This window comes from Ambystoma mexicanum, chromosome 12, assembly GCF_040938575.1.
Source record: "Ambystoma mexicanum isolate Mex_15411 chromosome 12, UKY_AmexF1_1, whole genome shotgun sequence".
NCBI lineage: Eukaryota > Metazoa > Chordata > Amphibia > Caudata > Ambystomatidae > Ambystoma > Ambystoma mexicanum.
In genome coordinates, this window is record NC_090936.1 from 498,199,806 (window position 1) to 498,212,298 (window position 12,493).

Here is a 12,493-nt window from a genome sequence, read left to right on the forward strand (position 1 = left end):
TTTGCACAATAGCTCACAAGTGTGTCTGCCTGCCCTAATTTATATTTGATGTGTTCAGGGTTTTAAAAGTTCCTTTTTTAGTACCATAGGATATTCTTCCCAGTCGTTGCAGCAAGTTAGGGCTTCAGTTTCTCTTCTTTCCAAAGAAACCGTCTTGTTGTGAAAATGTCCATTCCTCCAGGAACTCTTGTAAACAAACAACAAAACACTTCCTCCTTCGGGTTGTTAGGTTCTCCCCAAAGTCCCGTGATCCTGAACAGGTTATTTTCTTGTATCCAAATTGTTTCGAATAGGGCGGCAGTTATCCCTGTCTTATCAGAGTTCTGTACCTTCTGTTGCTTTCTCATCCTTAATTCAAAGTGTCGTTCTTTCTTTATCACTCACCCTTTTAGAGGGTATTTGCACATCCAGGTTTTTCATGCTCCCGTAACCTTGATAGCTTTCCCAGCACTTATTCACAATTTCTGTATCTTTATCACTACCCATTTCAAAGGGTTTTTGCACATTCAGGTTTCTGAGGCTCTTGTAACCTTGATAGCTTTCACTGCCATTATTCACGATTTTCGTACCTTGTAGCAGTAGGCTCTGCGTCGAGTTTCTCAGGCTCCCGTAACCTCGTTGGCTTTTCTCACGGCTACATATCTCTGTAGCTACGGTCCAATGTGTGCAGAGCTCAGGGACTCTGGCTTCCTCCAAGAATTTGGTCTAAGCGTCTGTTGCCAGCCGCCATGCAAACCACTGCTTATTTGTGGTCTTGCCACCAGATGAGACATGGCGATTCCTGTCTCTGCTCCTTCTCTGACATTGGTTCCTCAGTGGGTTAGAATGCCAGCCTTCTGGCGTTCGGCTTGCTTGCCCTCCTTGCTGGCATGGCTCTATGGCCCAGCCTGGATCCACCCCTCCAGGATTTTAACGATGCAGAGGCTCGCCTCTGCATAGCAGTTCCCTTTCCTCCATAGGAGTTTCTTCTGTTATACACGTCAGAGGAATACACAAAACAATGTCCTTCGCTGGCAATGGTGTTCAGACTATATTCAGCATTTCCCATAGCCAATACACGAAAAGAAGGATCTTTGTGGCACACAGTCGTTGCAGGACACATTAAAGTGTTTCCACTTCCATATATGCAGACAATGTGGTTTGGACTGGGAATTCTTCTCTGGAATGGGAGCCCTTGTCCCCAAGCAGGGAGTCACTTGCCCAGACCACTAGGGAGGGTCTTGTGAAGTGGGCTCACCTCCCTAGCCCCCTGACAGAATGTTAAAGATGCAGTTCAAAATCTAAAAACCATAGAAATGTACTACTTATGGTATGCTATGCAGTCAATAACTGGCGTTCCTAACCTGAATTGCTCATATCCCTTAGGCGCATCTTTCCATAACTCTCCTTTCCCAACGGACTCTCCGCGGTCCCATCAATAGTTATATCAAGACTGGACTACGCAAACCCCCTCTACCTCGGAATCCACGCTTACCAACTGAATAAACTTCAAAGGGCACAAAACGCTGCAGCCAAGCTGCTACTTGCGCTCGGCCCAAGAGACCACATCTCCCCAGCCCTCAAGTCTCTGCACTGGCTACCAGTGGCCCGAAGGGTGACTTTCAAAACCTTATGCATCTCCCATTGAGCACTGCATAAAACCGGACCTCAATATCTTCAAGACAAGCTAAAACCCCATCACCCTCCACATACTCTAAGATCAAGCTCAGCTGGCCTCCTAGTCGTACCTAAGACAAACTCAGTCAGGTTAGGCGGATCATCATTCTCAGCCTTGGCCCCCACGCTGTGGAACGCACTCCCACCCCACATCCGCCTAACTGAAGATCTAATGTCTTTCCGCAAACTACTGAAAATCTGGCTCTTCCCCTAAAACCAACCCATACGCAAACTAACCCAAACAGAATAACAGCATCTCAATGACACCAATCCAACAAAATGCTAGATGCGAGAAATCGACATCTAATAACCGACAATATTAACTAAAAGTGACAAACAGAATAGAATGAGTAAAGGAGATCAAAGCAGTGAAGTGGATAATAAAGAATAAATCGTACGAAAACAGTAACGAGATTTAAATTAATGAAATGAATGTAATGCATGATGAATGAACAAAGTGAATAGAGTAGATGAAATCTTTAGAATGGATGAAGGCTGTGGAACGGAAGAATGCACTGATCGGATGAATGTGTTGAGCAGATGAGTGTGTAGATCGGATGAGTGTGTAGATCGGATGAGTGTATAGAAAGGATGAGTATGTTGGGCGGATGAGTGTGTAGAGCGGTTGGATGTGTAGAGCGGACGAGTGTGTAGAGCGGATAAGTGTGTAAGTGCAGAGGAGCGTGTAGAACGCAGGAGTGTGTAGAGCAGATGAATGTGCAGAACAGAAGATTATAGAGCAGATGAGTGTGTAGAGCGTACAAGGGTGTAGTGCGGATGAGTGCAGAAGTGCAGAAGAGTGTGTAGAACGCTGGAGCAGATTAATGTGCAGACTGGATGAGTGTATAGAGCGGATGAGTGTATAAGAGCGGATGACTGCATATGAGCGAACGACTTTATAGAGCTGATGAAAGCATATAGCAGACAAATACGTGGAATGAACGAGTACATAGAGCGGATGAGTGCGTGGAGCGGATGAATGCGTGGAGTGGATGAGTGAGCAGAGCGTGATGGGTAAGCAAAGCATGATGGGTAAGCAAAGCATGATGGGTAAGCAAAGCATGATGGGTAAGCAAAGCGTGATGGGTAAGCAAAGCGTGATGGGTGAGCAGAGCAGAAGAGTGCGCAGAGCGGAAGAATGCGTAGAGCGGATGATTGCATAGAACAGACTAGTAGGTAGAGCTGACGAGTGTATGAAGCAGACGAGTGCGTATGAGCGAATGAGTGCGTATGAGCGAATGAGTGAGTATGAGCGAATGAGTGCGTATGAGCGAATGAGTGCGTATGAGCGAATGAGTGCGTATGAGCGAATGAGTGCGTATGAGCGAATGAGTGCGTATGAGCGAATGAGTGCGTATGAGCGAATGAGTGCGTATGAGCGAATGAGTGCGTATGAGCGAATGAGAGAGAAAGGGTGCGTAGAGCGGGTGAGTGCATAGAGCGGGTGAGTGCATAGAGCGGGTGGGTGCATAGAGCGGGTGAGTGCGTAGAGCGGGTGAGTGCGTAGAGCGGGTGAGTGCATAGAGCGGGTGAGTGCATAGAGCGGGTGAGTGCATAGAGCGGGTGAGTGCATAGAGCGGGTGAGTGCATAGAGCAGGTGAATGCGTAGAGCGGATGAGTTGCGTAGAGCGGACTGGAGTGCGTGGAGCATACTGGAGTGCTTGGAGCGTACTGGAGTGCATGGAGCGGACTGAGTGCATGGAGCGGACTGGAGTGCATGGAGCGGACTGGAGTGCATGGAGCGGACTGGAGTGCGTAGAATTGCGTGACCTACATAGAATGGTTTAGAGTACATGGACCGTTTGAAAGAGCATGTATTCCATCATATCACATCTCCATGCTTACTCTCTTCTTTACACCACCACTCAACTAGAACACAGGGATACTATGACACCATTCGGTATAACTGTTCTCATACCAACATCTGCCGCATACTCCACATCACTCTAAGTAAACACGGCTGGTTACACCCCCCCCAGCCAGGCGTTCTCCTCAGGCCTAACACAACCCCATCCGGTCTGGATAAATCCTGCCAGAATGAACACATACTCCTGATCTCTCAACCACCACACCTACCGCTAATAAGCAGCTATTACACGAATGCCACACCAGCTGCACACAAATTCCGGTGCTCACACGCACCTTTGACTCTCTCTACTGACTTGAACTCCGGTTCCCAAGAGTGTTCAACCTACCAGCGCCTTCAGACCATACCAATGGTACATAAGGCGCTATATAAATGCAAAATAACATAACATATCGACACACATAATATCACAAATGGAATTATCAATGAAATCTCTTATTTCTGTGGGAAAATTCAATAAAGGTTGTAGGGAAATAGGGCAATCGGGAAGCGGGCAGGCAAAGTTTGAAGTCCCAGACCACAACAGACCGGGTCCATGTGTTTGTTGTGATCAGCCTCGAGGCAAAAAAAAGAAGTAGGTATTTCCTCCTCATATTGAAGTACAAACCTAGGAATGCAAAACCTTTCTTAGAAATTGATGACATGGTGTGAACAACCCCCTTAGCGGTCCTTTGAATGTTGCTACTGTGAGCAGGAAGAGCAGTACCAGTCTCTTCTATTCTGGAACCTGGCCTGGAAGCCCCAGAATGCAGAATTGATTTATTACTGGAAAAATGTATACAATGACAATAAAACAGGACTACAATTTAAAAGGTATTGAAACACTATTTTTCATGAGAGTAACAAACATACATACCAAGAGCCATATATTATTTCCCTGCAAAATTACCGTTAAGACTTAACTTTCCACAAAGATTAACTAGAGCGTAGGTGTTTGAAAACCAAATAAAACTGAATGTAACTAGTTAGGTGGAATGCATAGCCTACAGTGCACAATGACAATGGAATTAAGACTGAGTTAATGTCTTATCTGTCATAAGTGTGGCAACCCACCTCTCATACTTTTCTTCTCTTCAGCCTCTTCTATGACATCACCTACTTTCTCAAGCAGGCACGCTGTGGGCCCGTGCTCATGTCTTGCTTTGCCATCAATGCAGTAACTGTGCCTGAAGGTAGTGGATTGGGACCTTGTGGTAGGATAAAAAGGTTTCCGAGATAGCAAATCCTGCGTTTGGGAATGAGGGTTGATCCAGCTAAACTCTTTTTAAAATAAATTAAAATGGTGTTAGTAATGCTCAAAGTACATATCTCTCCTAAAAGAACTATCTGACTTCATGTCCATTTTAAAGGAGAAAACATATCTTTGTAACTACATGCATTAAGTTTAAAAATGTAATCGCAAAATAAAGAAATAAGGAAAGGCACTCACTTGTTCACACGTCTGAGATGGCATTCAAGCTTTTTCAATGTATCGCTACTATCAATAAAATTTAACCACCATGCATTGTGCTATATATAGAGGTAGTTCAGTCAGAAATGTTATTGGCTCAATCGATCGTGCATGTATTTTAGAGCATACATTGGTTGTTCTTAAAAAGAAATTCCAATGCAAACGACAAGTCGGGTACGCCATCTTGTGCTAATCTTATCCATTGATCCATCACCCTCAGTTCAAGTGCCCTCGCAGCACTCATTCAGATCACCCGCCCCGAATGCTGACATCACTAGACGGCGCACGCCCCACTTCACAACCCCAATGCACGTCGCATGTCAATGTCCTATGTGCGTAATCTACTGACATGTTTCCATGGAAATGCCAAGATGCCTCGCTTCTCGACAAGTCTAAACAAACCCTTCCTGATCACATAACGTTGGAGTTTCTTTTTCCTTCGTGTCAGTGTATTTCATTTCGAGCTTCCCTGACTTGTTTCTGCTCTGTTCAGCTATCTGCCAAGTACAACACACTGAGAACCGGTACTTATACTGCCTTTTACTGAATTAACTCAGTAGTTGATTTTCATTTCTTATATTATGGACAAATGTCTTTATCAAACCATATTTAAACATGGGTCCTTGAGAACTTTTAAAGTTTGAGCGTATTAATCTTGTCTTTTCACCATGTGTTTTTGTAACATGGCTGTTTCTTCCCCGGTCTTTCTTTAACATTCAATGTTAATGGGAAAACTCTTTTCTTTACTGCATTCAAACAAAAACGTTTTTATTTACCTCACTGTTGATTCTGTGCTTCTTCACTATTCAGGAACTATGGCAACAATTCATCCCTACATGTACGAGCCTGAATAATCAGAACAGAAAATCCTTGAAAAAGAAAAAACGAGACGATGTGAAATCAGATGAAAGTCATGAGGATCAATCACCGGAGCCTGAACCCAGTTGCGTGGAACACGTTTCCTCCTGGTGTACCTCCCATCGGTGTGTGCTTATACCTACTCTGGTGGAGAACTGCTGTTGCAGAGAAACCTCTGGCTGCTTGGCCTACATTGCTAAAGAAGACACACCTCGGCTATGCGTTACTGAGCTGCATGACTTCGGGGCTGCCTATTTTACAAGATCCGTGTTGCAAATGATGATAGTTCCTTATGCACAACCTCGTAATCCAAGTAATTTCTCTCTATATGTGTTGTGTGTTTGATGACCCAGACGGCTTTCATAATATTTTGTTCCTGTACATCAATATAACTTCGATGGATCACTGACAAAAGAATTTTTCTGTAAATTGAATAAATTATTCATTCTAATCTGAAATCAAAGTGTTCATCTTTACATTTATCGTCTGAACAATTACGTTTCTTTCACTTGGAAGTATCTCCCAAACTGTTTTTGCTGGAATGCACGTTCACAATTCTAATTGATCCCTACTTGAAATCACAAGTACAGTCAGTACTTCGCCCGAAAAATGTACTTTTTAAAACATAATAATGCCTTAGATTTTACAAGGAAGTGCAAACAAAAAAAATGCAATTATTGGGTTAATTCAAGTAAACTATTTCTGCATCCCTTACACAGGTGGTGCAGACATGTGGCATATCGTTCCTTTACATGGTGGACACATGGAAGACTGGGATTTTGCGTTCAACAAGTAGTACCAGCCTGTGTGGTTCGAGCCAGTCGTGATGAATTCTCCAGTGACCACGGACAAAACGTGGGTTTATTCAGACAGTATAATCTGTAGTGTCATTGCCATCCACTTTATCAAACTAACTAAAAAAAAATTGTTAATCTGAACAGTTGTTAAACATTTTTTGTAAGTCCACAACACGTCCAAAAATGTAACAGTATCGCAAAAGATTGGTGTGATTTAACAGGTTTATTGGCCTATTGCACTCCTCTCATCCACATTTATCCCCACTTCGCTATCAATGGCTGTTCGCACCTGTGGATGTGCGCTTGCAAGGGGGCTGGGAGAATGGGAACGCTCAAGGTGCCTAATACCATCTACACCACAAAAGGTTCTTTCGCATGGGGACCCTAATCCACATGGTCACCCCAGGCTTGGCGTTTCCAGACTCCCCTTTGAAGACCCTGTCCCTAAAATCAACATATGTCTGTGTCCTTTGACTGCGTTCTGGGCCTATTGTGCTCACCTCATCCACATCCATCCCCCTTCGCTATCAATGACAGTTCGCACCTGTGGGCGTGCGATCACAAGGGGGCTGCACTGGCGCGATTGAGGAGGTCAAACATTGTCATAGAGGCCTGATGGGTGTGAACAAACATGTCAGACATTCACATGCACACCCACTACTGTAATCCTTTATAACACTGTGGGAGTTAACAAGGAAATATCTGTGAGATCGACAACAGATATCGCCAGCTCTCTGCTTTTTACCTTGCTTGTTGAGTTGGCTCATCTGTTCTTCCAAGTAATGGTTAGTCAACTTTTACTATTGTTTTCTGTAGTGGCAACGGTTTCTGCTAGGCCACTTTCTATTGCTTTATACTCAATGTACACCCTATTCTCATTTTATTTTATTCAAAAAGTCTACACCATTATCAACCATCCTACACATTTTTATCTCTTCTAATTAGAACATAACATTACTAGCATGTAATCTTTTGTAATGCATGTTTACAATGCATGTTTGCTTTAGGTCCAATTTTTTTTATAAAGTACTTTTTTTTATTATCAAAAGAATATGATGTTTGATTTACTCACTGTGACATTTTTTAATAGTAATATTTACTTATATTTCTTTAACAGATCATAGGGACAATCCAACAATGCCTTCTTGTATAATTTTGCTTTGCACTAATAACAGCCATGCTAAAAGTCAGAGTACAGTCCTAGATGTATTTCCAAAGGATTTAAATTTAATAATAAAATGGCTCTTGAGCTGAAGATTTCTAGTGTCCGAAATTGGAAGCAGAGCTAGGGATGTCTTGGATGATATGAGGGCAATAGACCACGTGTCTGCAGCATGCACCTCTCAGAAGATATGTAAGTACAATCCCAGTATACTAAAAATCATCGGCCAAGACTCCTTTGCAAATTACTTCCCAGTGCAGTTCCAACTGAATGTCAGCACACGCTGACCCAAGTGAGTAGTGGACGCTGACATTTTAAATGTATTTCACCATTTTCTACATTTGCCTGTATGATATGTTTTATAAAGGACCACTCAATATATTATATATTCTATGAACAGGTAACATAATGAAAGTTTTTCAGTTTTTGGGGAATATTGCCATTGATTTTTTTTTTACACAAGCTTGCTTTGTGACACAATGTACTGCCGTTTGTACATTTTTAACTTTAGATTACTTTGTGTATCCCTACTTTAGAGCTACTTGAATAGCTCGGTTCAATGGGAGCCTTTTCAAAACACACAATCACATTGTGTCCTTTAAAAATTGGTATTTTTTTTTACTTTAATATGTCTGTCTTTACATAGACCACACTGATGGAATTACAGACCGTTACCATGGAAGAAATCACAGACACGTCCAACATCCTAATGATGAGACCAAGCAACTTGCACACAAACTTTTTTTTAATTGTTTTTGATGTGGTCTAAATTATAATAATAAAGTCCATTTTCTATTGAACAATGGTATGAATATACACATCGCTTAAAGGACTGTGATACTACATCGACCACAATATATTCAGATGAGACTATACTAAATATGTATTTGTTCAAGTTCAGCTTAAAACAGTGATTATTGTTATGTATAATATTTGTTTTTGATACAAACCGGCTTGTAGACTTTTGTCAATATTGACCATCTATTACATGAATTTTTTTTATTGATGTTACATCTTTATTATTACAATTACTGTTATATAGGCAGAGCCTGGAACTTCAACAATGTACTATTCTTCTACTGCAGCCGGTCTGGAGGATGAGGTATGAGAAGTGATAATTTATTGATTAATACTAATAGTTATTAACAATATCTTTTTCTCATTTAAGATGACTTATTTTTGTAATAATTTGCAATACTGAATAATTTGAACTTGGGTATCACTGATCAGGCTCTGGCCTGGCTGGCCTCCTTCCTTTCTACCGACCCTCCCATGTCCAACTTGGGTCCTTCATTTCCTTTCCTCTATCGGACTCTCTACTGTGGTGTTCCTCAGGGGTCTAACCTCTCTCTCCTGGCTTTTCACAGCAAGACTGAGATCCTCCTCATTGGCACACCCACTCCTTCCTTTCCTTTAACTCTGTGGACGGCCTCCCTTGGCCCTCTCCTTGCACCCACCTGTGAAGCTAAGAACCTTGGGGTCATTTTAGATTCCACGCTTTCCTTTTCTCCACACATCTCCGGCATCTCTAAGAAGTCAAACTATCAACTGTATCTCCTGAGAGGTATTCTTCCTTTCCTCTCCTTCCCCCAGAAGCTCACTGTCTCTGCAGTTGGTGTGCTGTACACCACTGTGTACGGACCATGAAATCTTGGTGAATTCCACCTTCTTACAAAGCTTCTAAAATAGATGTGTTCCCCTGGCATTAATGGCCCTTCCGGGCTATCTGCTGCTGGCATGGAGGTGTCTGTTGCTACATCTTCAGTAAATGGCGGAGCAATCTGTTTTGCTATGCTGCGTACTGCGCGCGTTAGCTGTGCTAGGTATTCCTTAAACTCTTCCCCCAGCACTGTGGCAGCCCTGTGTGCATCAGACGCCCTCCTAACAGGAGAGAGCGGCGTGTGCATTCTTCTCCCCGTCACGATTTCGTGGGGGCTCAAATAGTGATCCTTGCATGGCTGATTTCTGAGTTGGAACAGTGCTAGGGGCAGACAATACATCCAATTTATTTTCAACGTGCTGCATAATTTTGATAAATTGCTTTTGAGCAGCGCGTTGATCCTCTCCACAACTCCATTGGCCATTGGATGATAAATCAAACATAATTTATGTTTCACCCCCAGAAGGGAGGTTATTTCTTTGAAAAGGTCATTCACAAAGTGCGTGCCGTTGTCTGAACGGATCACGTCACAGATTCCCCACCGCGAGAATACTTCTCGCACAAGGAACTTGGCAGCACATTTTGCATCAGGATGGGGGCAGTGGCCCACTTCCACCCACTGTGAAAAAGGGCATACCACCACAATCAAGTATCTCGCTCCATTACATCTTTCTCCCATATCGGCGTAGTCGATATGTAGTTCTCTGAATGGACCTGTAGGGCGTGGCAAAGTGCCACGCAGAGTTCGTAATGTCATTCCTGAATTTTAAGTTTGGCATGTAGTACATTCAATCACAAATTTAGACAAGTGTTCGTGCAGATTGGTAACAAACCAATCCTCCTGAATGTCTGAGGCGATGTGTTGTTTTGCAACGTGAGCTGGGAAGAGCAGTTGTTGGAACGCTACTTCTAATAATTCTAGAGGCATCACTACCTTGCCTGTCGTTTCCTGTCTCCAAATGAGATCTGTGGCTGATTGTTTACACCCTCGTTTGCCCCACAACTCCTGCTCTTCCGGTGGGGCCCTTCTCTGGAGTGCTATCAATTGTGCTATGGGCGTGTTACTGTATGCTTCTGCTGGTTGTTCTGCTGTGGCTGTTTTTACAGCATACTCTGATGTTAGTGTCTTATTGAAGTACAAGGCTTCCTTCGCTGCTGTGTCGGCTGCCGCTACTAGTGGTTCCTCGTTTGCACTTTGTGTGGTGGATAGGACTGGACACGCAAGTACTCCCTGTGGCCTGTCCTAGTCTTGGTATCTTTGCTGACCTGGCACTGAAAAAATGTTGTCACCTACGACCTTACGCCACGGAATGGTGCAAGGGCAGCATTTGCAGCCGCTGCAAAAGGGTTATTGTTTATGTTCCCTACTGAGTTTTGTCTTGCCATGGGCTGTAGTGCCTTTTGATGTTGTGGCTGCTGCTGTTGCTACTGTTGTGGGGCTGGCCGTCTTTGTTGCATTTGGGAGTTGGCTGCTGCTGTTGTTGTGGGGCTGACTGTCTTTGTTGCATTTGGGGGTTGTAGCAGTACTGATCTCGTTGTCCCCCCCTCCCCATTGGAGCTCCACAGGGGCTACCTGGGTGTGGGCAGCCCCACCCCTGTTCATTGTTCATGGGTTGCTGCTGCCCCTGAAAATACCCTGATGGTCGCATTCTACAATCTCGTGAATAATGTCCCCACCTTCCACAATTCCAACATGATCCCTGTTGTCCTCCTCTTGGTCCTTGCCCACCATACCCTCTGTTTCCTATTCCTCCGTATCTTTCCCTCTGCCCACGTAACCCACCTCTTCCTTGGGCCGGCCTGTTCTGCCACTGTGATCCTTGGCATGGCTGTTCCTCTCCGTTCCACTGTCCTTGGTCCTCTCCAACCCACTGCGCTGCTATCCCAACGGGCCTTCCTCCCGCGTTTTCCTCGCCTTCGTTTTCTCTGTCTGCGGTTACGCTGGCAGTAATGGCGGCGACCTTCACTAATTTTGTCTGCACTAGTTTTGCTTCGTCGGCCAGCCTCTTTTGTGTGACCTCCTTTTCCTTCTCTTTCATCCTCCTCCAATGGTGTACAATTGTGCTCTGAATTTCAGGCCACCCTTTGGCTTCGCTCCCAGCTATTTTGTCCAAGGCCTTCTGCACCTCTTTCGGTAACCCCTTTTTAATGATAAAATAAAATAAGGCTGTTGATTGATTCCATGCCGTACCAGTTTCACTTCTCCATAAGTCTTGCACTCGCAAAATGAATTGCGCAGGATCCTCGCTCTCCTCCATCGTGCACTGCATCACTGCGTGTAAATCTGGAACGTCTGGAAATGCACGCCGCAATGCATCCCACACTTGTGCTCGAACATTGTTGAATGGTCATCCATCGTGGCGATCACAGCTCATTGTTACTCCCGGGAACCCTGCCCTTTCCCAGATTGTGTCTGCTTGGTCCCCGATTGCTGAAACTAATAAGCTTTTCACATCACCTATAGCTAACGGCACACCTGACGTGTTCTTCTCAAATACATGTATCCACTTACCTGCTCCTCCCGTCAGCGGGGGGAGGAGTTTTAACAGGTTGTTTTTGTCCATTTGGGCCCACGGGATATAGTTTGGCCTACCTGCTCCTTTATGTATCAGTGGCATTTGTAGTTTCTGTTTCTTTCCTGTTTTGCTCGTTCTCCCTTTTTTCAGTTTACTTACTAGTATGTTCCCTGTCCTCCCTGTTCGTTGCCTTAATCTACCCTGCCATAATGGTGGTGATAGTGTGTCTGGGTAACGGCAGTTTGGCAGTGGGGAACCCTCTGCGGCAGCTGTCTCTTCGTATTCATCTAAATCCTCCCATACTTCTTCTATTTCTGACTCTGGCTCGTTATTATCCTCCCAGTTTTCCTTGGGTTCACTTCCTTGTCTTTCACTATGATCTCCACTTTGTTGACTCTCTGGTGTATCTGGGCGTATAATTCTCACTGGCTTGTTATTCAATTGGAACTGTCCTGACTGCCACTCTTGTTCTTGTCTTTGCTGTGATGACGTCCCTTGTGATGCTATAGATTGTCCTGATACTGAGA

At 44.1% G+C, this 12,493-nt stretch overlaps 1 protein-coding gene across 1 annotated transcript in view; it reads right to left on the reverse strand.

Annotated features, from left to right (window-relative positions):
- Nucleotides 1-12,493, reverse strand: part of AGBL3 (AGBL carboxypeptidase 3) — a 2,309,829-nt gene that overhangs the window by 298,224 nt on the left and 1,999,112 nt on the right. The window contains exon 18 of the mRNA XM_069628782.1: nucleotides 4,577-4,783. Within this exon, the coding sequence (XP_069484883.1) occupies nucleotides 4,577-4,783 (207 nt within the window). The remainder of the gene's footprint in view (nucleotides 1-4,576; nucleotides 4,784-12,493) is intronic.